The sequence below is a fragment of the Populus euphratica genome, unplaced genomic scaffold, assembly GCF_000495115.2.
Source record: "Populus euphratica unplaced genomic scaffold, PopEup_1.0 scaffold31.1, whole genome shotgun sequence".
NCBI lineage: Eukaryota > Viridiplantae > Streptophyta > Magnoliopsida > Malpighiales > Salicaceae > Populus > Populus euphratica.
In genome coordinates this window covers 3,424,894-3,450,404 of record NW_011499850.1, presented here as the reverse complement: position 1 = coordinate 3,450,404, position 25,511 = coordinate 3,424,894, and the positions used below count along the sequence as shown (strand labels likewise).

The 25,511-nt window shown below is 32.3% G+C and overlaps 2 protein-coding genes across 2 annotated transcripts; one reads left to right on the top strand and one right to left on the bottom strand.

Moving 5' to 3' along the window:
- Positions 1-4,352: 4,352 nt before the first annotated feature.
- On the top strand, positions 4,353-6,680 carry HHP2 (heptahelical transmembrane protein2). The gene is made up of 4 exons (XM_011019777.1): positions 4,353-4,732; positions 4,837-4,935; positions 5,030-5,114; positions 5,870-6,680. The coding sequence occupies exons 1-4, from the start codon at positions 4,485-4,487 to the stop codon at positions 6,545-6,547; spliced, it is 1,110 nt and encodes a 369-aa protein (XP_011018079.1). The 5' UTR covers positions 4,353-4,484; the 3' UTR covers positions 6,548-6,680.
- A 2,257-nt stretch (positions 6,681-8,937) lies between these two features.
- LOC105121216 (clustered mitochondria protein homolog) lies at positions 8,938-25,499 on the bottom strand. The gene is made up of 23 exons (XM_011019773.1): positions 24,864-25,499; positions 24,279-24,340; positions 23,732-23,824; positions 19,092-19,164; positions 18,634-18,954; positions 18,468-18,532; positions 18,245-18,376; positions 18,106-18,147; positions 17,490-18,014; positions 17,247-17,404; positions 16,444-16,966; positions 16,180-16,242; positions 15,992-16,093; positions 15,527-15,847; positions 15,343-15,435; positions 15,167-15,268; positions 14,972-15,076; positions 13,652-13,785; positions 12,842-13,025; positions 12,044-12,175; positions 11,843-11,955; positions 11,623-11,701; positions 8,938-11,521 (listed from the first exon to the last, which is right to left on the bottom strand). The coding sequence occupies exons 1-23, from the start codon at positions 24,931-24,933 to the stop codon at positions 9,386-9,388; spliced, it is 5,628 nt and encodes a 1,875-aa protein (XP_011018075.1). The 5' UTR covers positions 24,934-25,499; the 3' UTR covers positions 8,938-9,385.
- Positions 25,500-25,511: the final 12 nt, after the last annotated feature.

Genomic DNA, 25,511 nt, shown 5'->3' with positions numbered 1-25,511 from the left:
AATTTTTTGAATCAAGATTAAAATTAAAAAGAATTAAGAAGACTACTGAATAGAAAATAGAAAGTAAGTGGAACATATAGAAAGTTTTCTAATGAATTTGAGATTCTCCATTAGATTTCTTGTTTTACATTTTAGTCCTTTATTGTTAAATTTATAAATACCTCGAATTGTTTTATAAACGAAACATTTTATATTTTTTTATTACACTCTTATTTTTATATTTTTTATAATATCTTTCATACTTTTACTTATTTATTTTCAAGTATAATCAAAGCCCAAGCATTTGATATATATGTTCTCAACGAGCCCATCTGCCATAGCAAGTGTTCATTTGCCCATAAATAGAAATGTCAGCATTCCTCAGCCGCTCGACCCATACCTTTATGATAAATACGTAAGAATAAATTCCATTCTTCAGCCACTCGACCCATACCTTGATGATAAATACGTAAGAATAAGTTCCACGAATTTCTATTTACGGGCAGATGGGCCCGTTGAGAACATGAGAACACACACACACACACACACACACACACATATATATATATTTGAGGCAAACTTCAAAAAAAAATGTTAATACTAATTAAATATTAAAATAAGAAACTAATTAATATTTATAGTAAAAATTAAAAATAGATGTATATGCGAATATTTTATACTCATTGTCCTTTTATTTTATTTTATACAGCAAATCAAACTAGTATTTTTGAATTATCATGCAAATAAAAAAATGTAAAAAAACCTCCATTAGATTAAATAAATTTTTAAAAAATTTTGAATCAAGATTAAAATTAAAAAAAATTAAGAAGACTACTGAATAGAAAATAGAAAGTAAGTGGAACATATAGAAAGTTTTCTAATGAATTTGAGATTCTCCATTATATTTCTTGTTTTACATTTTAGTCCTCTATTGTTAAATTTTTTGTTTTCTTATTTTTTTTTATTAAATTGGTCATTATTTTGGGAGTAAAAACTACAGTTGAAAAACAAACTAAGATGAAAATTAAAAAAACCTTTGACTATTATGAATTGCTGAGGTGTTTATTTAAACATGTTAGTATGTGTTGAAGTAAATACAAGGTTCATTTTGGCATGGAGTGTCAACTTGGATATATATATATGTTCTCAACGAGCCCATCTGCCATAGCAAGTGTTCAAAGCATTTGCCCATAAATAGAAATGTCAGCATTCCTCAGCCGCTCGACCCATACCTTTATGATAAATACGTAAGAATAAATTCCATTCTTCAGCCACTCGACCCATACCTTGATGATAAATACGTAAGAATAAGTTCCACGAATTTCTATTTACGGGCAGATGGGCCCGTTGAGAACATATATATATTTGAGGCAAACTTCAAAAAAAAATGTTAATACTAATTAAATATTAAAATAAGAAACTAATTAATATTTATAGTAAAAATTAAAAATAGATGTATATGCGAATATTTTATACTCATTGTCCTTTTATTTTATTTTATACAGCAAATCAAACTAGTATTTTTGAATTATCATGCAAATAAAAAAATGTAAAAAAACCTCCATTAGATTAAATAAATTTTTAAAAAATTTTGAATCAAAATTAAAATTAAAAAGACAGCAGAGTAATAAAATAGAAAGTAAGTGGACCATATAGAAAGTTTTCTAGTGAAATTGAGATTCTCCATTAGATTTCTTGTTTTACATTTTAGTCCTTTATTATAAAAAATTTTGTTTTCTTAATTTTTTTATTGAATTGGTCATTGTTTGGGCGTAAAAACTACAGTTGAAAAACAAATTAAGATGAAAATTAAGAAAACCTTTTACTATAATGAATTGCTAAGGTGTTTTATTTAAACATGTTAGTACGTGTTGGAGTAAATATAAGGTTCATTTTGGCATGGAGTGTCAACTTTAGTGCTGTGTGCATAAAATAATAAAAAGAGAAACTTTACCTTTTGCTGTTTAATTAACAAAAATATAAAGGGGAGGGGGTTTTATTGTAATAGATGTAGATACAAATTACTATTATTTATAAAAATACAATGATAATATTATTCTTTAACTATAAAATCTTTGAATTAAGTATTGGGAGCAAAGTGATCTTTATACCATGACATAGTTATTTTTTATAAATTGTATGAGGTTAGATTAGTTATTTTGTTTTTTAACTCAGGAAAATTACTAATTTAGTTCTAAAAAAATAGATTATCTTTCAATCATGAATGTTTTGAACTTTTTTATTTTTTCATAGTAATGTAAATAATTCAGTGCTCTTTAAGACATACAAACTCTCTTGCAAGAGCTTTTTAATCTTTTTACCATTGTTTTTCATAATATCAAGTTAGTGTTAATTAAGGGGTATATTTATATTTTAATTATTAAAAAAACTTGATAGTATATGTGTGGCATATGCCTACAAATAAACGATTTTAATGTCTTTCAAATGATGCGTAGGGAGTTATCATTTTACTGACATGATTAATAATTTACACAAAGGCAAATGTCAAAGCAATTTAGTATATCATTTTAATTTTTAATCTGAACTGAAGGTTGATTAAGACATAGCCAATGACAGAATTGTTTAGGACACTGGATTAAGGAAATCTTAGCAATCACGCTCATCGTAGATTAATAATTTAGTATATCATTTTAATTCTTAATCTCTCATGAAAAAAATGTTTTCATCCGTAACACTTTTTCCATTTTAAGTCTGTTTTACTCACAAAAACTAGATTTCAGCCATGCACAATGAAGCTGTCAAAGCAAAACTTGCCTATACACACATTTATGCAACTGAAAAGGGGGAAAATATAATTTATTTATTCATAATTCCATTTAAAAACAAGTTTATTCAAATTAACAATGAATTAAATCCATGTTATTATTGGGTTAACTTAAATTAATCAAAACAATATTATTTTATTTTTTATATAAAATATTAAAGCAATATATCATTTAAAAAAACTGAATTATAATATTGACCGCGTATATTAATTTATTTAGGTCAACTTCCACTAAATATTTTTTTAAAAACCCAGCTCAGAATAGACAGAGCAGCTAGTAATTCATTCTTCGATTCCCGTATAAATCAAGTTGGCTGCCTAAAGCAGACATAGAAGCTAGCCCTCCCTTGGAGCTTTCTCAAAGCTTGATTGAGTGAAATACACACAGACATTATGATAAAATAATCTTTTGTGCTATGCTATAAATCAATCAAGTTTTTATTGGACATAAAAAATAAAATATTTATATGTTATTAACATGCATATAAAAATTAATCTGACATGATTTAATTGATTATATATGTATATGTATATATTCTTAAAAATACATACTTTACTGGAATACCAAACACGTCATTACACATCACAAATATAAAGCACCAAAGATTGAGAGCATAGAAAGCCTAATTCCAACCTAACTTAGGGAGGCGCCACAGCAAATTGATGAATTCCTGGTTCAGCTCACCTAAATTACGTTTCTCACCTTCCTCCCATTTGATTTTTCACACACTTCAAACGTTAAGCAAGAGATAACAACATTTTACCCTCGCACGTGGCAGTGTACCGTAAAAGCAACAATCCCCCGCACTCAACTCCATTCTTATGTCATGCACTTGTTTGTGTCCATGATTTCCTGGCAAGGAAAATAATTTATGTTGTGCACTTGTTTGTGTTCGGATATATATACTTTGCAAACTTTTTATTTTTTAAAAACAAGGAACTTCCATATGAGCACCTGCATAATTGTTAGCAAGTTAATTTAGAGGCTATTTAAAATGGTGTTTGGGTGTGTTTATCGTGAAAATACATTATATATATTTTTTAATGTTTTTTAATAATTTTACTATATTGATCTTAAAATAAAAAAATTAATATTTTTATATATTTTCAAGTAAAAAATACTATTAAAAAACATAATATAGTAAATTTTTAGTTAAAATAAACAAGAAATTAACCTAATAAAATCTAATTAACTCGATCAAATGTTAAATAATATAATTAATTTTATCAATACAATTTTAATACTAAACAATTAAAATATTATAATTTTAATAAAATAAAAGTACTCACTATTAATCTAACAACCCAATAATCCAATCATTTTTTGAACAGGTACCGGATGAAGTATCATAGATATACTTTTAGATTAGTTCACTAAAGTTTATACTATGATATCTTAAATTTCAAGATTCAAAAGATAAGATGTCAATCAGAATGCGAAAACAGAAAATCCAACCAATAACATAGCGAAACGTGTAAAACCTAAGCTAAGATCATTACAGCTAATTATTTCCTTTCCAGAACAGCTCACGCGCTTCTAATCAGTACAGCTAATTAGTCATGTCTATAAATATGACACCATCAAAGCGTGGTGAATTCTAACTCCCGAGAGAGCTGTCCTGTCATAAAATTATCGCCGCCTGAAACGAACCCAAAATATATCCGGGAGTCCCTCGCCGGAGAAGGTATTTTCCGGCGAGATTTCGTGGTTTGAGATAGAATGAGGAAAAACGCGAAGAAGGTGAACCAGCAAGTGAAGATGGATCACTCAATGGATGAGAAAACAGAGAAAGTGAAAAATTCAAAGCAGAGAATGAAGAAGAGGTCGAGATTATTGACATACAAAGAGTTGCCAGATTATTTGCAAGATAATGAGTATATATTGGATTACTATCGATGTGAATGGCCTTTAAAAGATGCATTTTTTAGCGTATTTTCTTGGCACAACGAAACTCTCAATGTCTGGACGTAAGTATTTAATTATTAATTTACAGATCAAATAACATGAATACTTGCGTTTTTTTACATAAATTACTGTGAAATGAAACTTGAAAATTTACTTGTGCCTGCAGCCATTTAGGGGGTTTCTTAATATTTCTGGGATTGCTGGTTTTGAGTTTCATGGAGGAGAGCACGGAGAATATTGAAGGTTTAATCACCAGTTTCTCCAGGTTTCTTCTACTTTGGAATTTTTTTTTTTCAATTTTGGTTCGATGGGGGATGCTTTTTTGAGTTGATTGTTTTGCTTTGGTGCGGGACTCACAGAGCAAAAGTTTCTGGACCTCTGATGACACTGATGATGATGAAGAAGAATCAAGACTTGAACGTCTCTGATAATCATATGTTTCCTGTAAGTTTTTTATTTTCTCTTAGGGTCTTTTGAGCTCTCTAGTGTTCTTGAAGATGATGATTATAAGGAATGGCTGTGATAGGTAGGGACAGCATCTTGTGATTTTTTTTTATTCGATTAACAACTCTTGGCCACACCATGTGATGCACTGATGGGGTAATTTAAATTTCTCTCCTTTTCTTTTTAAGAAAAAGAAACCCTTTTGGATTGTTATCCTCTTTGAACTGTTCTAAAATATATGGAATCGAAGCCTAATTTTTCTTTTTTTAGTACAACTACCTTTTTGAATTGTTCTGAAAGGTGAGTAACTGAAGATTTCAATCTTCATAGTAAATGGTTTATGGCAATTTTTTTAGTTTTAAATTATTTTTTTATGATTTATTTATATTAAAAATCAAAATTTAAAAATAAAAAAATATTATTTTTTTTTATATTAAAAATCAAATTTAAAAAATAAAAAAATGTCTTAGAGAGGGATTGCTTTGTTTTATGTTATTACACTGATCAAGAATAATCAACGAAAACTGACAAAAATCTCAATCCCACGTCTTGAGTTGTTCTAAAGTTCAGATGATATATTTGTTAAGTTGGTGAAGCACATCGAAATTTTTATCTGTAAAAATTATGAAGGATATGGATTATAGATGCAAGGGGGATGAAAAATCTTTGCACTAGTAACATAAATCTTGTGTAGGTATACATTATCAGGAGATTTTATACTTGAAAATAAAATAAAATCATTTGCTTCTGCGCAGGATTCGGTCTTAATGAGGCACATTTCACAGCAATCAGTCGTCAATAAGCAGGATGGTTCTGATAAGGTTATTCCTAGATGGCCATGGTTTGTTTTCCTATCTGGGGCGATGATGTGCTTGGTCTGCAGCTCCCTCTCCCACCTCCTTGCTTGCCATTCCAAACGCTTCAATTTGTTCTTCTGGCGCCTAGATTATGCTGGCATCTCCCTTATGATAGTTTGTTCATTCTTTGCTCCCATCTATTATGCCTTCTATTGCAATCCCTATCCACGGTTCTTTTATCTAACCTCCATAACTGTGCTTGGTGTACTTGCAATCATCACCCTCCTTGCGCCTGTTTTTTCCACTCCTCATTTCAGACCTTTCAGGGCCACCCTCTTCCTCATCATGGGTTTTTCAGGGGTGATTCCTGCAGCTCACGCAGTTGTCCTCCACTGGGGGCATCCACATATATTTGTATCCCTCGGATATGAGCTTGTTATGGCAATTTTCTACACTGCAGGAGTTGGTTTTTATATCACTAGAATACCAGAACGTTTGAAGCCTGGTGCATTTGACATTGCTGGGCACAGCCACCAGATTTTTCACGTGTTTGTTGTTCTAGCAGCACTTTCTCACTGTGCTGCCACACTAGTTATGATGGATTTTCGCCGGAGATCTCCAGCGTGTGCGTGTTAATTAGGCATTTTGCACTTAGCTCACTACTTATTGACAGCGGTGAAAGCATGTTTTCATGAATTCTCTCTCGTGCTGTAAGACGGACGTTCAATGTATAATTATTATGAAGAAGTCTCTCTACTTCTACTCAAAATAGAGAATAGCATATTCTTCGCAACATGATGGATTTTAGCACGTAAATAGCTACGTGGCTTGTGCTTCGCAGCTGCAGATTTTTCTTTCATTGAAAAAAAAAAAAGAGAAAAAATATGCAATTATTTACAACATAATTTTTTGGAATCTAAAAAAAAATTATAATCATAAACCAAAAACTTTATATATGTATTTAATTATATAAATCAAGAATTATATATGATAATAAATAAAAAAAAAATCATTGACAATAATTAAAAATTAAGTTGAAATATTAAGAGATAAATATGTTTTAAGATATATGATCTTGTATTATGAATAATACATAAATTCAACTATGTTAAATAATTTTATTTATTGAAATTATTTTTTTTAGTTGAATGATAATAAAAAAAAAATATACAAACAAAGTGGGTGAGATTAATTTTTATTTTGAACACAAAAAAATGGGTGAGAGTAATTTTTATTTTGAACACAAAAAAATCCATGCTATGACGTTTTGTAATAGAAAATAATAATAATAATAATAATGAATTCAATATCTCACGGTATAGTATCACATTCTTTTTCTAATAAAAAATCTCACGTGTATAGTATCACATTCTTTTTCTAATAAATATATAAAAATAATAATATATTATATCGATTTAAGTAAACCTGGATTATGAAACCGTAATAACTTTATAAAAAATGAATTAAAATAAATTATAATGTCTAATTTCTAATTAACTCAATGTTAAATAATAAAAATGGATTGAAATAAATTACAATGTCTAATTTCTAATTAACTTAATGTTAAATAATAAAAATAAAATAAAAATATTTAATTCAAAAAATAAAAAAAAAATCAAGTTAACTAGGATTAACTTGTCAAATCTAGAATTCATGTTAAACCTAATTTTATTAAAGTTTGATAGCAAGAAGAGTTTTTTTTAAGTCAAGTGAAAAAACCTTTAAAAAACAAACAAATGGTATTTTTTATATTAATTTTAAAAGGTTAAAAATATAATAAATTAAAAAAAAAAAACAAATCAACCACTTAGGCCTGCCCACATGTTTGGCCTATAAAAAGCCTAGTTCTAGCCCATGAAAAAGGTTTGGCCTTCAAGTCAAGTCTTTTTTCTGAGAATTCATTTTTCTTTTATAAAATAAATTTTAAAGGGTGAATGATCCTTTAATTTTTTTATATAAAATAATATCGATGATGCATTGTCAAAAAATTATATTTTATGTTTTTTTGTTAAAATTTTCAATTTTAAATCTATTTTTGATCTAAAATACCTAAAAACTCATATGGAACATATTGAAAAACTCATATATAATATAAACTTTAAACATATTGAAAAACTCATATATAATATAAAAAATCTAAAAATCCATTGAAAAACTCAAATTAACCAAGACCTAAAAAACTTCTCTAGTTTAGATTTACTATCTCAAGTAAGAGGAAGGAAAAAATAACACTTAAAATATTTTTTTTTATCGAATAAAACTATTTGATATTAAAATTAATTTTTTTCATGGCTCAAATCAATATCAACTAAAAGTTTCTGTTTCTGCCACTAAAATCCAATCATTCCCTCTTATTTCTCAAACCAAGAACTGAAAATAAATAAAAATGGTCTTAAATCAAAATTTAAAATTTACGATATTGGGGAACCAAAAGTTTATAATTTGTGAACTAAGGGACCAAATTGAAAATTTTGATCCAATTTTGAAACATCTCTCTCTCTCTCTACTTTCCATTGTTTCCTCTTTCTTTCCATCTTGCACTTCATCAAAAATTAATTGGCCTTTTTTCAGGCTCAAAAATATAAAATTGTCTAAAAAATTTGATGATAAAAAAAAAAATATTCTCACAATGAGTACACATGGAATTGTTTCTTGATCCACTGTTGAAAAATCTACAGTGTTATGACATACATTTTAGAGTTTTTTATAATTATAGTAATTATAAGGGGACTGTTTCTTTAGGTTTAATCTGCCCTGTTCACTTACCAATGATGGTGATTCCATGCAACTTCGTGAATACGTAACTACACTTTTAAGCTTCACATGTTTGGCAAATGATTCAGTATCTTATTCATAAACTAACTTGGTGTTTATGTTGCCTAGATTTGCAAGATTGCAGGCATCCATCGCATTATATAAGAATAATTCATAACCAGGCAGGGTAGGAACATTACACAGTACAAATGCAAGGTAACAATTACATTTGATTCAAGTTGTAGCCATAACAAACCGTAAGATCAATCATAAGATAGTGTAATGCATGCAAGTTACTTTTGACTTTAGTTCTGCCTACCTATGATAGTGTATCATCCCTAAGATACAACTTGGAAAGTATCAATCCTCCAAGGTTGGTGTTTGAATTTCACAACAACAAAAAGTTATAACGGGGAAATTAGCCAAAAAAATAAAATAAATGACACGTGCTCGCCTCTAAATAACTGGGTTCCTTCAATGATCATCGATCGCATGTCTTTTGCGTGCTGGTTCACCGATTCTCCTCCATCGTTGCAATAAAACCAAACGGTATCAGAAAATATACACATTCCCGAGATAGATGACTATGTCAGACTCAGCAACAATGCTCTTTCCCACTCAATACAGGGGCATTCAGTTGTTGCTTCTCTTCTCTCTTTCATTGGTACAGCCTCTTCGCAAGCAGATCACTTTCCAACTCTGAAAAGTTCACAACTTTTTTCAACTTGCAACCTCAACGATCTCGGCTTCGTTGTCGCTGTAATCTGCCCAACACTTGCTTGGTTTCTCCTCAGTTGGCAAGCTATCACAAGTTTCTTTTGCTACAACAGTATCACTAGTCACCGCGACCTCTGCAGGCTTCTCTCCTATTTCAGGATTTACGTTTTCTTCTTGATCTTTTTGATGTTCATAATCACTTGAATGGTTTTCAACTCCTACTTCAATCTCAGAATTTTCAGTACCATTTTCTGCTGCAGCCTCAATCTTGTTTTCACCACCAACATCAACAGAAACTGACGTGGGTGTTTCTTCTGAACCGACTAGAGAGGCTGGAAACCCATTTTGAGTCGCTTCAATACCATTCAACGATGCTGGATATCCATTTGGTGACACCGGAATGCTGGTTGGGGAAATGGGATAGCCATTTGGAGATACTGGCATACCATTTGTGGAAGCCATATAGCCATTGTGTTGCAATGGATAGCCATTGGGAACCCAAGGTTGGCAAGGCACAAATTCAGCTGCATGTGGGTTCATGATTCTAGGAGGGCTGAAATGATTCCCATCCCCTGTATGCTCACCGTTGTGGAAGCTCGGCTTGTTACGTGGAACCCGATTTCCAGATTTGTTATAGCCACCAGACAACCTTGGACCATATGGAACCCGAGCTGTAGCTGACTGATGAGGTGATCTACGAACAGGATTGACAGTAAGCATTGGAGGAATATTCACAGGTGGAGGAAGAAGTCCTCCGTGATCTTTGAATCCTGGGACAGTAACTGAGCTGAAAACTGGAATTGTGGATGGATTAAATGGTGGTGCAGCTGCAGAAAGTTTCTTGGTCGCCTCCTTACCAGTTTCCGCATCATCTTGCTTTCCTCCTCCAGTTGACAATAGCTTAGCATTTGTATTGTCATTAGAAAGATCTGGAGTATTCTCATCCCCTACATTTTCATTTGTGCTGGAAGCATCCTTTTCCAACAAACCAGCCTTTTCAATTGAAGTAGATTGAGGTTTCAGATCAGGGCAAGCTGCAGGGAAACCATCTGATGCTCTTGTATCAGGCACTTCAGTTGGGGAAGACATGGTATTTGAATCCTTGGAAGTATCCAAATTCTCATGACCCAAGTCTGAAATATTTTCAGCTTCAGAGGTAGTATCTTTAACAGCAACTGCTTTAATTTCAGCACCTCCATCTTCTGTATCTATCCTATCCTCATCAGCAGAATTTATTTCTTCAAGTTGCTCTGTCGCCGCCAAAACCCCTCCTCTTCCTCTCTCTTGATCGACAGGACTTTTCATTCCCTCTGAAGCTGGAAGCTGTCGCTCTCCTTCAGGTTTCTGAAGTTTTCCTACCTCTACAGCTTTTAATGTTGTCACCCCTTCTGATTTGACATCAGTTGCAGCTGTCTCATGGCTTCCCTGAGGACTTGGTTCCTTTGTAGGATTTCCTTTTGGCAACTGTTCTGCTACTGCCTTCACAATTGTCCCAGGAGGAGCCAAAGCAACTTCTTTATAGGAAAACATTTTTCCAGCTGCCTGAACACTGATTGGACCTGCCATTGGAGCTGCTTTGGCAGCTTGCTCAGTTGATGCAGGGGTAGCTGGGGCTGATTTAGCATTACTTGATTTCTCTGCTCCGCCAGTTGAGGCGCCCGAGTTATTTACTTTTGGACCGAAGCTGGCACTCTTAACAAACGTTTTAGGAACTGGAACTGTCATTGCAGTGGAAGCAGCAGGATCATTTGGCGATGTTTTAGGGGATGTAAAATTGCTAGATTTTCCTCGGAATCTTGATGACTGAGGTGCATTCATAAAGCTAGTATTTAATTTTGCAAGGCTTGGCCTCCTTGAACTAGAAGATTTGCGACTTGTAGGTGAACGGCCTTTAGGAACAGCTTCTTGCCATCCCTCATCTGAGGTGTCCTCTAGTGTCATATCATCACTCCTCTTCAATAATGATTCATCTGGAAGACCTAAATCAGATTTATCATTCCTAGGCTCTACGAATTGTGTTTCAGATTTGTGTTCTTTATCACTTGAGTTCTCTGCAACAGGATAAATGGGTGACAAAATTTCATCCCTTTGGTATTCATCTGAGACTGTATCCTCAGCCTGGCCCGGTTTGCCTTTAGCCTGCGTGATGAAAAGAAAAATTTAGCCATTATTTCAACAAAGAGAAAAAAAATTAATACCAGAAGCATAAGTGAAAACGTTCAAGCACAAGAGTTTATGACCTTTGCACGAGCTTTCTTTTGAGCTTCTCTTGCTTTCATATCTGCATCCGGTGTTATATAATCCAAAAGGTCTGATACGCTGATCCAATAGAAGAAAATATTTCATTTAGTTGTTGTTAACTCATGATATCAATGAATTCAAGGTACAAAGTCAAGGTAAAGAAAAACTTGCTAACATGGATCAATGTAAACCACATAATGCCTGCCTGCTGAATGTTACCTTAAATGACCTTTACTGGAAATTGAGGCATCTGGCTTTGGAGAACCGTTGCGTGCAGCTTCTTGCTGTTCCAGAGCCTTTGACTCAAAATATTCAAGCCACGCAGCTGCATCCTGTAAAAGCCAAAGTTTACAGATCTAAGGAACAAAAATCACTGGAATATATGAGATTTCACTGTTGAAATATTAAACTTCATGGTACCTGTGTCCGTAGATCCTCAGATCCAAGTTTGGCCTGCAGTATTTGCAGTGTGGTCTGCTCATGCTGAACACTTAAGGAGTAAGCTTCCATCAATGATAGAGCAATTGCTATGGCATGGTAGCTGGCAGCAGTCTGAAGAAGCCAGAAATGTGTTAGGACATGACGATAAAAGCTATTGCCTTCAATAAAAAGTGCGCATGTGCATACATGCAGACACACATAGGTCGAGTGGTTAGCTTCAAGAAGCAGGATTTCTGTATTATCTTAATTTGTACATTCAATGCCTAAATTAATCCAACCTATTGAAATTTATTGGTTTTTCAAACAAGTACACCAGTTATGGTCATAGATCCACTACTGCCTCTCCAATACTCAGCTCTTCGTAGTCCCACCTTATCATTTTTTATTGTTTAGTTTGGTTGCTTCTAAAGCTATATCTAAATCAACCAAGAAGATCAAAGCTGAGAGAATAATGAATTCAATTATGGTAATAACTTTTATTGGAATTGTTAACTCTAATAAGGCCTTAAAACATTTTTAGCACAACTACCGAATCACTTTAACATTGTCCCATTCTCTAGCTTTTAATTATTTCAAATTGCGAAGGCTGTCTCTGAATCTGCGAAGAAAGAGCAAAGTAACTTGTGCATCTACGGATGTATAAAGAAAACATATATTTTCTTGACCAAACCATGAAATTCAGATTCAGCCAAATATTAGGAAGTAACTAATATAAACACTAGCTGACTTGCCTGTGAAAGTTATTTTATAGAGAGAAGAGGGAAGGAAATAACTTACCTGTATATGATCCGCTCCAAGGAGTCTCTGGTTACACTTGAGAGCCTCATGAAGATATCTAAGAGCAACATGCACGTTCCCTAATCCTTCTTCCATCATTGCAACATTGATATATGTGGCAGCAGTATTTGGATGAGATGGCCCGCATGTTAGATGCAAAAGATACAGCGCACGATTGACATACCTAGAACAGTAAAATGGAGGTCCATTAGGGCATTTCCCATGACGCTGGTTATGACTCCTGAAAGAATGAGCTGTATTTGATTCTTATAGACTAACTGCCTGCCCCACTCCAGCACCGTAATTTTCTTATCATAAGGGTGGCTTCAGATTCTTTGTTTTCCACATCAGTTTGTGAAAATTTCCTAAAATTCCCTTCTAAGACGCCCTTTGGGACAGGAGAATCTAAGCTTCTTGTCTCAACTCTCAATGTTGGTGTTTTAGTTTTTCATGAGAGCATTTCAGAAACCTCCAATCAGAAGGTTAATTTCAACTAGTCTGGAACTATGGAAGCGCCAAATAACAAAATCGAGGAATTGACGAAAATTATTTCATTCCATGATTTAAATAGATAAAAGTTTCTCTTGCCTTTTAAATTGTATTTTATCTATTGCCCTCTAAGCGAATAAAGTGAGAAACACCTGAATTAGTCAAGCTAAAAACCTCATTAAAAGTTCATACTCATCGCATAACACTATCTAGTTAGTAGCCCATAGCACCATATAAAGCTATGAAAAGACTAGAGGAAGCCACTGTGGGGTCGGAATGATGTAGAAAAATCATTTTAGTTATGAAAATATGAAAACGTACTTCAAGGCTAATTCTGTATGTTGAAGACGGTAGTAAAAGACAGCTAGATCCCCATAACTTTTCATTGTATCAGGATGATCAAGTCCGAGCTCCCTCTCATTAATATCCAACGCTTTTTGTTGATAAATGGTTGCCTAAATAAAGTAGAGGAGGTCAGTACTGAAAATCACAATAGAAATTAGATCAAGCGGAAACACATGAATACATATATAACGGTAAGTCTCAAAGTTGAAGGTAAGCCTTCAAAATAAGTAGAGCATGCTATATTTGGTATGGAACTACTCCCTTTACAACTTTTACCTCACATGTGAAACTGCTGATCTGATTCAGATTGCACTTAAGATACAAAAAAATTTCGAACAAGAATTGTTTTCTCCTTTTGGATATTATTCAGGTGAGGCAAATTGTCTGCTTTATTTATATTACTGTTTCGAAATTCACCCCACAGAAGCTGGGATCAATGCAAAGAGGAAAGGGAATAAAATCTTCCTTAATCTAATTGCGATTCTCACAGAAAACACATAATACCTGATAAAAAACATGGCAAACCACACCAGTATATAACTATAGATAGAAAATTACAAACCAAAAGAGAGAGAGACAAAACTCAGAGGTTCTTGGTTTTTGGTAATTGCACAATGAAATAAACCAACCTCATGATAACAAAAAGGAAACTCATCAACCCCAAAAAAGCATAAATTATTCTAACAAATCTTCAGGAATGGAACGGTAGTCTAGTTCTTTTACGTACTTTAAACACTCCAAACTGTTTTATATCTAATCTCGTTAGGACTCAGCAACTCTCAGATCATTTTCTTAATCTGAACTCAGAATACTGTGTCAAGATAGGCATCACGAAGTGACACATCTATGATAACTAAACATGTATTTAGTTTCTTGACAAACTTAACTGTCAACAAATTCTTCTTTTTCAGAGTTCATTGGTATCCTCCTATTATTATAATTAATATTATTTTTATCATCTTAATCCATTTGTTTATGAAAATAAAATAAAATATCCTTGCTACCTGTAGGAAAGCTGACTGACAAGATAATCATCTTCAACATAGAACAAATTTGAGCAAAATAGTGCTCATTCTTAAACATGCAATATCAACGACAACAAACAAGGAACACAAACAGATTCAGAAAGGAGAAAATTGCTGTTCGAATCATTTCAAAATAGACACAAAAACGAAATTAAATATAAATTCCACTAGCTTGAGTTTCTCCGAAGTCCAGACAACTAGATACATGCTATACTTATTGCACTACATTCAGCAGATGTATAGAAATGCTAGATCATATTAAACCACATACCTGATTAAAATCCCCAGTATGGTAGAGCACTACAGCCAAAAGACTATATGCTCCTGCAGTCATTCGATGGTAAGGACCACAGACTGACACAAGTTTTGACAGCGCCTTCAAAATTCAATATGACATGTGTTAACATTACTGGTTTTATAAATTGACAAGTAAGAAGTCATCTCTGCAAGAAAAGTAAAATTTTACCTTAGTTCCATAGTTAACAGCATCCTCCAATTTACCTTTATCTAAGGAAGTTTTGGATGATTCTAGCAGGGTACGTCCATCCGCAGATGAACATGCAACATGCTGTAGGAGAAGTATATGGTCAGCTACCACAAAAAAAATTGGGAATTTCTAAACTGAATAACTAGTATCTTTACCTTGTATACAGGGACCATGCTTATAATATCAGACTTCTTGAAAGGAGATGCATTGTCCATATCATAGTCCCTAGGAAGAAGCTCAAGGCCAACCTGACAAAAGATGACTTGACTTGTAAACTTAGATGGATTATACACATGGTGACGCTTCGCAAGCAGTAGCAGAAGGGTCAGATTTGCAGACCTTGTGGGACAGCCCACGAAGAATGGCAAACTTTCTTAGATCCTGGCAGTTCTCATGCTTCCACCACCACCCAAACCTCTTCGCAAGGAAGGTTTCCACCCACTTCCACTTTAGTTTCTCATCATTTATAATATCCGAGTCTTCATTTTCAGTTGAAGGCGTTCCTAACAATATATTTAAACATGATGCAATGCAAGCAGCCAAGTCAGTAACATTGTTAACTGATGCAACAACAGCTTGTAATATGTGTTTGAAGGCTCGGACAATCATTTCATGTATACAGAGTGATTGGACATGAGGAAGCTTGTCTGCAAGTTCAACCTACAATGATAGAAGGAAAGGAAAAATAAATAAATCTTCCAAATCCAGCTATATATCCAAGTTAACTCTGATAGCATTAACAAAACATTTTCTTTTTTGATTGGAAAATAACAAGAAAGACAACTTTCACAGCAGAGAAATTACCACACGCCCCAAAGAGCACATCTGCAAACCCCGAGTATGCATAAAATCTGTCAATGTTCTTCCATCAACTGGTGAAAGTTCTAGGGAGCCAAAATCTGCCACCTAAAGAATTGAAGTCACAAACCATATGTATTAACACCAAAACGTCTTAGGGTTAAAAAACAAATGTCGATTATCAAAAAACTAACCAGTTTTGGAAGAGCAATGTCAGCATAGTATTTATGTGCCATTTCAATCAACTCATCAGGTGTCTGCAAAATAACATAACCACAGCAAATATGAATCTGAAGATGACAGATAATAAATTCAGAATACTGGGGTTCCTTCTCTACAATATAGAATAAACAATTATCACCGGAATTAATTATAGATAATGAATGTGAAATCTTTAGCATCAAGTATGAGCAAGAAAATGTGGAGAGGTGAAGACTCTTTGAAAGTAACAAACAAACCTTCAGATGAAGACCGGTTTCTGATTCTTTAAGTCGCAGATATGCTGCTTCGGGAAGCAGCTTTTTCCACATGACTTCCATTTTCTCATCCATTTTCTCCGATTCTTTCTGACTAGTGCTATCAGATTTCTTGCTCGTGTCAAGGTTGGTACCAGAAGAAACATCTTTTCCCTCTTCAGTTTTGCTGGTTCTGACATCTGTTTTCTTCTTTATCTCCCGTAGTAATGCACCTTGCTTTCCAAGCCCCTTGACAGCAGGATCAGGCTTAGTTTCTTCAGTTTTCTTAGCCTCAGCTTTCCCTGAAGCCTGATTTTGCAAGTGTTGCATCCAACATGCTCCTAGCTCCCATCTGATAGACTTCGTGCATTTACTGGATTCTTCCTGCAGCTTCAACAAACTATCCTCTAGTATTTTCCGCACCAAAGACCTGGCAGTGCGTAAACTTTCATGATCTCCACCCTGTAGTCGTTGGGGGGTACTAGATGATTGAGGCGTAGATGAATTATGCAATAGCATTCTCAAGCTGCAAAGTAATTTAAAGAAAATGACAATCAACATCTGAGGATGTCCATATGAAGCAACGTATTACATTATAAGCCACCAATGCGATAATTTCTCTAAATAGTGTGTCTGTTTGAGCATATTGCATGCTGAAATGCGAGTGTTATTAAGAACCGGAGAATAGTTAAGAGAATATGTGATCTGATATAAGAGGATTTCAACAAATAAGCAGTTCACTAGTGCTATTTCATGGATAACTACATATTCACTCATAAGCTAAAAAGCATTTAAAATGAACTTACCTATTAACATTTAAAGCATTGGCGCCTCCTTCAGGCTGATCCTCTATGCAAATGTCCTGGGGAATACGATTCCCCTCCCAGTTCACATCAGAAGAAACTTTAACAACAGCTGTGAAGCCACAATGTTGAACAACCACAACACCTAAAGTGGGAGTATCCTACAAGATCAAAAGTCCACTTCAGCAACTCACACACCTGCTTCAATCAAATATTATGAGCAAATGCAGAAATTAGTTCACTCACATGAACAGTTGCACTTTCATCGGCAGTTATGCCCTTAAGTAAATTTCTCTGAGCAAGCTCTTCCTGTGACACTCCAAGAACCAGACACCCATCATTTTTACAATCCAACTTGGTGCTAGCATCAGACGCATCTCTCATAACGATAATAATTAAATCTCCAACTCTTTCCTCGTGCAAAACCGACTTCCCAAGATCACTTAAAAAGCAATGATTACTTTCAACTATATGCTTGATTGCTGCAACAGCTTTGAAAACAGAAATGTCGACAAATAAACTATGAAGTAGAAAGGCTTTCCTGTCTCGGATTTGCCTCTCTTCTGATGTTTTACAAGGCATTGCTGCCAGAATCGCAAACTGCTTCGCCCATGGCCTGTAATCATGTTTCCCATCTCTTCCTTGTCCTCCTCCATTACCTCCCCAATTCTCATCCTCCACAGGAAGTGGTGGAAAACCAAACGGATTATCAGCAACAACCGGTGGAACAACCCACGTGTTCGCTCGAAATCCATAAGGAAGATTTCCAAACTGAAAGAGTAACGAACACAAAATATACAATTAACAATCAAGCTACTCTTGTAGACTAATAGCCAAGGGCTAGAGAGAAGCTACGGCTTACTTTATTATGCTCAGTGAAAGCTTTCATAAGAGCTTTGTATGCCTACAACAAAAAATTATAGCTTTACAAACATCACTAGAGACTGACTTTTATAGTTAAAAAAAAAAACCCGACATGTCAATTTAGATTCAAAACTTACAGCATCAAAAACTCTGCTAATCTGCTGCAACAAACTACCCAAAGAGTGGCAAAGAAGAAGGCGCTTTCCAGCTGGATAAAACCCTTTTCGCGAAGCCACAATTGTCATTGGCTTCCCACTGCAAACCCTAACCTGCAATTTTTCCAATTCCAAATATATTCCTCGATTAAGAAACCAAAACCACTAAAAATAAAATTATTCATGAAAAAAAAAAAACTCTCACGTCTATCTGGAAGTAGTCCTCTTCCGTTTTATCTTCAACGAAAGACCGATTTGATCTCCTGATATCTGAAAGCAAACAGTTTTTTTTTAAAATGATATTAAAAACTCGGAATTTTTCAGAATAATTATAGTTAGTTATTTTGATTATAATGAAAATGAAAGCTGACATTGAACCGGCGGCGTGAGGTGCGAGAAAGAAAAGAAGTCATAAAACTGGCCAAGCCGCGGTGGCGGACACATGGAAACCGCCGCATCGGCTTTCTCCATCGCCTCCGTACAATCATCATTCCCGCTCTTGATCACGCTTTTCTTGTTATCTCCTCTTGTCTCGGTCGAAGAGGTCTCTTTTGAACCGGACTCCTTTGAATTTCCGATTCGACCCGCTGGTTTGGTTGGAGAAGTGGAGGAGGCCCCAAATGAGGTGGTGCAGGCGACGATGTCGAGGAGACGGCGAATGTGAGCTATGGATAGATCTTCTGTGTAGTCCTCTGCAACAGAAATTTGAATTCTCGTTAAGCAAAACAAAATAACAAATTGGGGGGTTTTTGGGTAGAGATTCTCTGTTGGTGGTGTATAGTGAGATAGAGTGAATGCTGAATTTCTGACCGTTAATTTGAGGGTTTACCTTCGATAATGGTGAGGTGGCAGGGTTTGAGAGAGATGATGTCCACCGAATCTTTGAGTCTGGGTCCGCGTACCTGCGAGCAGGAGTCGATAAGTTTACGAAAACTGCTGTTGGCACTCCAATTATTTCTTATGACACTATTATCTACTGTTTCGAAAAGTGGCAGTAGTATTTTATAACTGATCGAAAGATAAATGCTATCGCTGCATGTAGGTGATGAACCTCATGAAGGCTGAAGCTAATACATGAAAAGTGTCTTTGCTATTTAGGTAAAGAATTTTTTATATGAAAATATATGAAAATAATTATTTGTTATATTTTTAGTATTAATACATTAAAATTATTAAAAAATTATTTAGGTAAAGAATTTTTTATATGAAAATATATGAAAATAATTATTTTTTATATTTTTAATATTAATATATTAAAATTATTAAAAAAATATTTATTTGACATTTATTTTAAAGAGAAAAACACTTTTAAAAATTATCTTAAAAAAAAAAAGCAATTTCATTATCTAACACATAATAGAATTTATAACAGGTTGAATGAAAAATGTTTTCTAGTTTTAGAAACTAGATAAAGCCTTGCGCTATGCTAGCAGTCCAAACTAATTTTATTTTAAAATGTTTAAACACTGCAAGTGTGTTATAATTTTTTTTTAATAACTCGAGTTATAGTCTTAACAAACTAATTAGCTATGAGAAAATCTAGCCAAAAGTAGTAGATTTTTTTTTCCATTTTTTATTAAAAAAATGTTATTATTAAATTTTATAAAATTAAAAAAAAAATTGATCTAGGTTAATCCAAATCAACCAACCTAACTTGTGACCTAGGACTTGCTATGAATTAATCCTTGGGTTTAGCTTGAAAAGTTTCTGATAGATTACTTTTAAGACTCATGATCTGATTCATTACAATAGAAGTATCATACATGATAAAACAAAAAAGTTTATTTTTCAATAAATCAAATATTAAATAATAAAATTGAAAAAAATCAATAACATGAAAGTTTTTTAAAAAACAATTAAAAATATGAGAATGAAAATGAAAATAAAACTAAATAAATTAAAGGTTGGAAACAATTCTTTAATAGGAGGGTAACTTGAAAATAAAAAAGAATAAAAAATAAAAAAATAAAAATAATAAGCGCCAAACTATAGCTTTGAACGAGTTAAATAAATTGGTTTTATTTGAATGAGTGATAAAAAATTGACAATGATGGTAAATGAGTTTTTTATATAAAAAATAACAAGAATAATCTCAAAAAAAAATCTTCAAAAAACATGTAATTGAATAAAAAAGATAAAAAAAACCTGACTCGAGCAATCTTGAAACTGCATGATAAGTATGTAAGTTAGGTAATAAGAGATGAGCAAACTGAAGTTAACTTTTAAAACTTTTGGTCTTGGTAATGAGATTGAAATAACCTAATAAATGACCTATTTAAAACCCAACTTGACTCAACTCAACAATTTGACCTATAATTAAAGTGATTCGAGGCCTAAACCAGGCTAGTTTCAACAAAATAAAGGAGGATGGACTTGGTCTAATCTAGCTAAAAAATAGGACCGACTTGCAACCTAATTAGCTTTGAATAAACCTATTAAATTTTTTTTGATATTTTTTTTAAATGATGTCATTTTTATATGCTTATAAGAAAGGGTTAACCTGAGTCAAATAACCTGACATGGATCAACTCACTTAACATATGACATGTATTTTGCTCTAGAATGACCCTTTAGGTGAGTTTGAAAGCTATGCTATAGATAACTTTAAAATTCATGACACAAGTTATTATACTAAAAAAATTACACATCAAAAAATTGAGATATCATACCCTTATCAAATTAAATGTCAAATAATAAAATTAGAAGAAAAAACTAATTAAATAAAAGGATTTAAAATAAAATATAGCAGTTAAAACAAAAAAAGTAAGAATAAAAAATAAATTAAATTAGAAGTTATAAAAAATTCCTTGATCAAAGGGTTAAATTAAAAATTAAAAAATTTAACAATTTTATTAAATAAAAAAATATTTCAAGAGGAAAAAAAAATTACCACCTGCATCTAAGATTCACCATAAAATCTATTTGAAAAGCTGAAGTACCCTTTGGTCACTTGTTCATCTCTCCTTTTCCTTGAGTGGAATTATTTTTTATTGTACAAAGAAAAAAAATATAAAAATATCTTTAGCCAACCATTTTATTTTAAAAAAATTAAAGATAATCAAGTAATTTAACTGTTTAAAAATTATAAAGAATAAATAAATACCTCTATTAAATTATCAAATGATCAATAAACTATATCAAAATATCCTTAAATAAAAATAAAAGCTAGTGATTTTTTTGATGAAATGTAAAAGTATAATTTAACTGCAGTAGTAAATAAAAAAACATGTGTATGGCTATGATGAATTTACTTTTCATTTTAGTTATTTTTTTATATGTAGGTGGTTGTACTTGAATATATATTAAGTTAAAGTAATGACTTAGAATATTTAGGAATGTTTCCTTTAAATACCTCGTTAATACTTATGACGTGAACATTTAACAGATTTAATTATAAATTAATTAATTGAATATGTACGTACAAATAATTTTTTTTAAAATTAATTATGTATAAATTTGATCATTAATCATAATCGATCATATAACCATTGGATTAGAATTGACCATAATAAGTAGAAGCTATCTGAATTTTATTTTTTTTCCTCGTTAGAATTTTCTGGTTAAATTATAAAATTTTAATTTTTTCAGGAATCAAATTTTTTCTGTTTAGATTTTTTCTATTTAAATTTGTTGATTAGAAAGAGTTAGTTTAAGTTTTTATATAATTATTATTTTATGAGTAGAAAGATTAAGAACAATAATATTAATTGGTTTCACAAGTTTTTTTCAGGAATAAGAACTCAGATTTTTTTCGTAGTTTCAGACTGTAATTTAAACTTCAAAATCATATATTTTTCTTTTAATTTAAAGATGTAAAATTTTTAAAATATAAGAATTCTACCATTGTACGTTGTGTCAACTTATTTAGTTACTAGTTAGTAAAAGGAAGTCTAGATCAGTGTGCATCGAGCTAGCAGCCTATATATATATATGCGGGGGTGCAGCCTTCGTTGTGAAGGCGTGCATGAGAAAAATAAAGCACTAGTGAGTAGTGACCATATATTTAGAAATAACTAAGATTTAGTTGTCATGCAACTGTTCTAATTAACTATATCGTTTATCTCTAAAACAATATATAATTCTAATTCTAAGTATAGATGAGTGAATTTGTGGTGGTGTGATATTAATAGAAACAACAACAATTAATTAATTGTATAATTCATAAGCAAAACAAAAGGCTAATTATGACTTTCCCATTCTTTCTCACGGAAAGTATCCTCGCAAAATTCATAAAGAAAGAAATGAATGATACCCTATCAAAAACAAAAAACAAAAAGGAAAGGAAGAGTTGCCATCCTATCAGATTGAGAAAGGAAAAATGGGACAGTTCGAAGTACTTTGTTCATTGTTCTTTGCCCTCTTTGTTTCTAACTATGATAAGCTGCAAGTTGGCTGGGCGTTAAGTTAAACAGTTCAGGTAGGCAGTGGCTATACCAATCTGGTGATATCTTATGATGAAACTAGCACACTGTATAAATGATGACTGAAGTTCTTATGTGGCTGCTTATCCTCAAATATTCGGCCGTTTGAGTTAAGTTCGTATGGGGTTAAAATATTTTTTATTTAAAAATATTTATTTGAAATATTTTTAAAATATAAAAACAAATGAATTTGATGGCAAGGTCATTTGTGTTCTTGGCAAAGCAACAGAGAAGACGATAAGTGATTTTTTCTTGTCCAGAAAATGCACAATAAAATTGGATTCACGAAACGAAACTATTTCTAAATGAATGCAAACGTTAAATTTTGAATATGTAATTAAATAGCAATTACATGACCACCTCACTCAAAAATACCAAGGTGGGGGCTTTAATTTCTTTTACATTTTCTTCTCTTTTTCTGTGTTTTTCTCAAGATTTTTTTTTTCAAAACTATAAAAACAAAGCCAGTAAAATGTTATAAAGTCACGCTAACCCCGATATTCAAGCTTACTAATAGTGTATGTTTTTATTTTGTGTTTAAAAAATAATTTTTATTTTTTTATTTTTATATTAATAAGTTTTTAATATTTTCAAATTATTTTGATGTATAAGTTTTAAATATTTTCAAATTATTTTGATGTGATAATTTTAAAATTAATTATTAAAAAATAAAAAATCATTAATATATTTTTTTAAATAAAAATTATTACTAATTATTAAAAAATAAAAATTATTAATATATTTTTAAAAATAAAAATTATTTAAAAAAAAACTATAACTACATTCCCAAAAAACACCTGTCTCCTACTTTGAAAGTGATTTCTTAAAGGAAAAACGATTATTGTTTTTGTAATTCCGAAAATAAAAAATCAAACCGGTCCCATACCCCCAAGCTATCAACCCCACCTCCCATGCGTTAGGCTCTTGAATGAACTGGAAACCGAGTACAATGGACCACGCCCAGAACACACACCGTGTTGCTCCCAGTGCGGAAAAGAGACCCATTGATAGTTCCTAAAACTAGTTCAAAAAGGACCAGTTAAGTTACCTCGTGAGATAATGAGAAATTGGTCAAATGGCACGTCTCGACATGCACCCCCAGAAGCTTTCTTACATCTAAGATCCTGTCCGTAGAGATGCCCTACAAATACATGCAACAAAAAAAAAAAAAATTCAAGCACACCACACATAAGCCATTAAAAATGCAGCTCATATCTGACAGTAGAGTTTCCTTGCCCGAAGAAAAAACTAAAAGAGAACATAATGCAGGAGTAAAGGTTAAAAATTGATTTTTAAAAAATAAAAAAAATTATTAACATATAATTTAACATTAAAAATTAACTCCAACCACATTATTAAACAAACTTTTAATTTATATCTATGTTAATAATGATTAATGACACGGAAGGACTACTAATACTATTTAGAAAAATTAGATTCTGTTTGTCTCCGTGATTATATTAAAAAAAAAATAATTTTTTTTTTGTTTGAAATACAATAATATAAAAAAAAAATTTAAAATATTATTTTTATAAATTTTCAAATACAAACAACATATATTACCACAAATGTTAAACACTAACTTATTACATTACCTTGAGAGTCACTTGAGAGTCGTCTGGCGTTTCAACGGTGGCTTCAATGACTGTAGGCAAAACTATACATTTCATACAAAATCAACAAGACCCATATTCAGCATTCTTGCAAAACTTTTTAAAAAAATTACACCAATTCACTACTTGCTTTCATATATATCATATGAACACACACACGCACAGAGGCCCTTATTATATCTGTATGTATAGTTTTTTCCCCCAGAAAACACACACACACAGAGGCCCTTATTATAGCTGTATGTATAGTTTTTTCCCCCAGAAAAGTATGTGTACGTACTTTTTATCTAAACAAACTGAAGGGTCCAATTGGGTGCAGGGATGGTGAGAAAATTAATGGAAGAGAAAATTTTTGAACCGTACATTTCGATCTTCTGTATGGTCTAATAATGCAATGAATAAACTCAATCAGATAAAGACAACCAAACAATAGTTGTGTTTTAACTTTTAAGAATAAAAACAACAAGAATATGTAATATTATATATATATAAAGGAAACTATAGAAAAGGAGAAGAAATTAAATAATATAATGATGGATGCAATGAATATGAGAGAAATTAAATGACCTTTTTCTTCCTTCTTCTTCTTCTCTCCTTTAGCTTTATGTGGCTTGGCCTTTCCAGTTCTGGGAGCCATTGTTGTGAGTAGATAAAAGATAAGAACTCTGTTGCGAATATTGGTTTACAAGAACTAGTCCTTCAATTGACGATAAAAACTATATCCCAAATTGAATTTATCGACTAATTTTCTCTGCATGTAGAATAAGCTAACAGAATCTTTCGTGGGATTGCTATAAACAAAACCAAGCAAGAAACAAATATGTATATGCGGAACAAAGACACAGGAAGCACCAAGAAAACAAAATAATAATGCAACAGTGCAAGAATCTTTGATATCAAAATGAAAATATTTTTAGGTCATTTGAAGTGTTTTTTTTTTTTTCGAATTAATTAATAGAGGGATAAAGAGAGAAAAGACTCGTATAACGAGTAGTATGCGTAACCAATTAACTGTACAAGGAAGAAACAGCCTTTACATGGCGAGGAAAAGGGCGAGGACAGAGTGGATAAAAGGGAGGGAGTTCGTGAATTGAAGTTTGTGTAGTGATATTGTTGTTGAGCATAATAATATATAGTGGTAAGTGAAAGAAAACTTGGAGACAAGAGTTAAGGAGAATATGAGGGAAAGAGAGAAAGAGAGAGAGACTGCTTTTG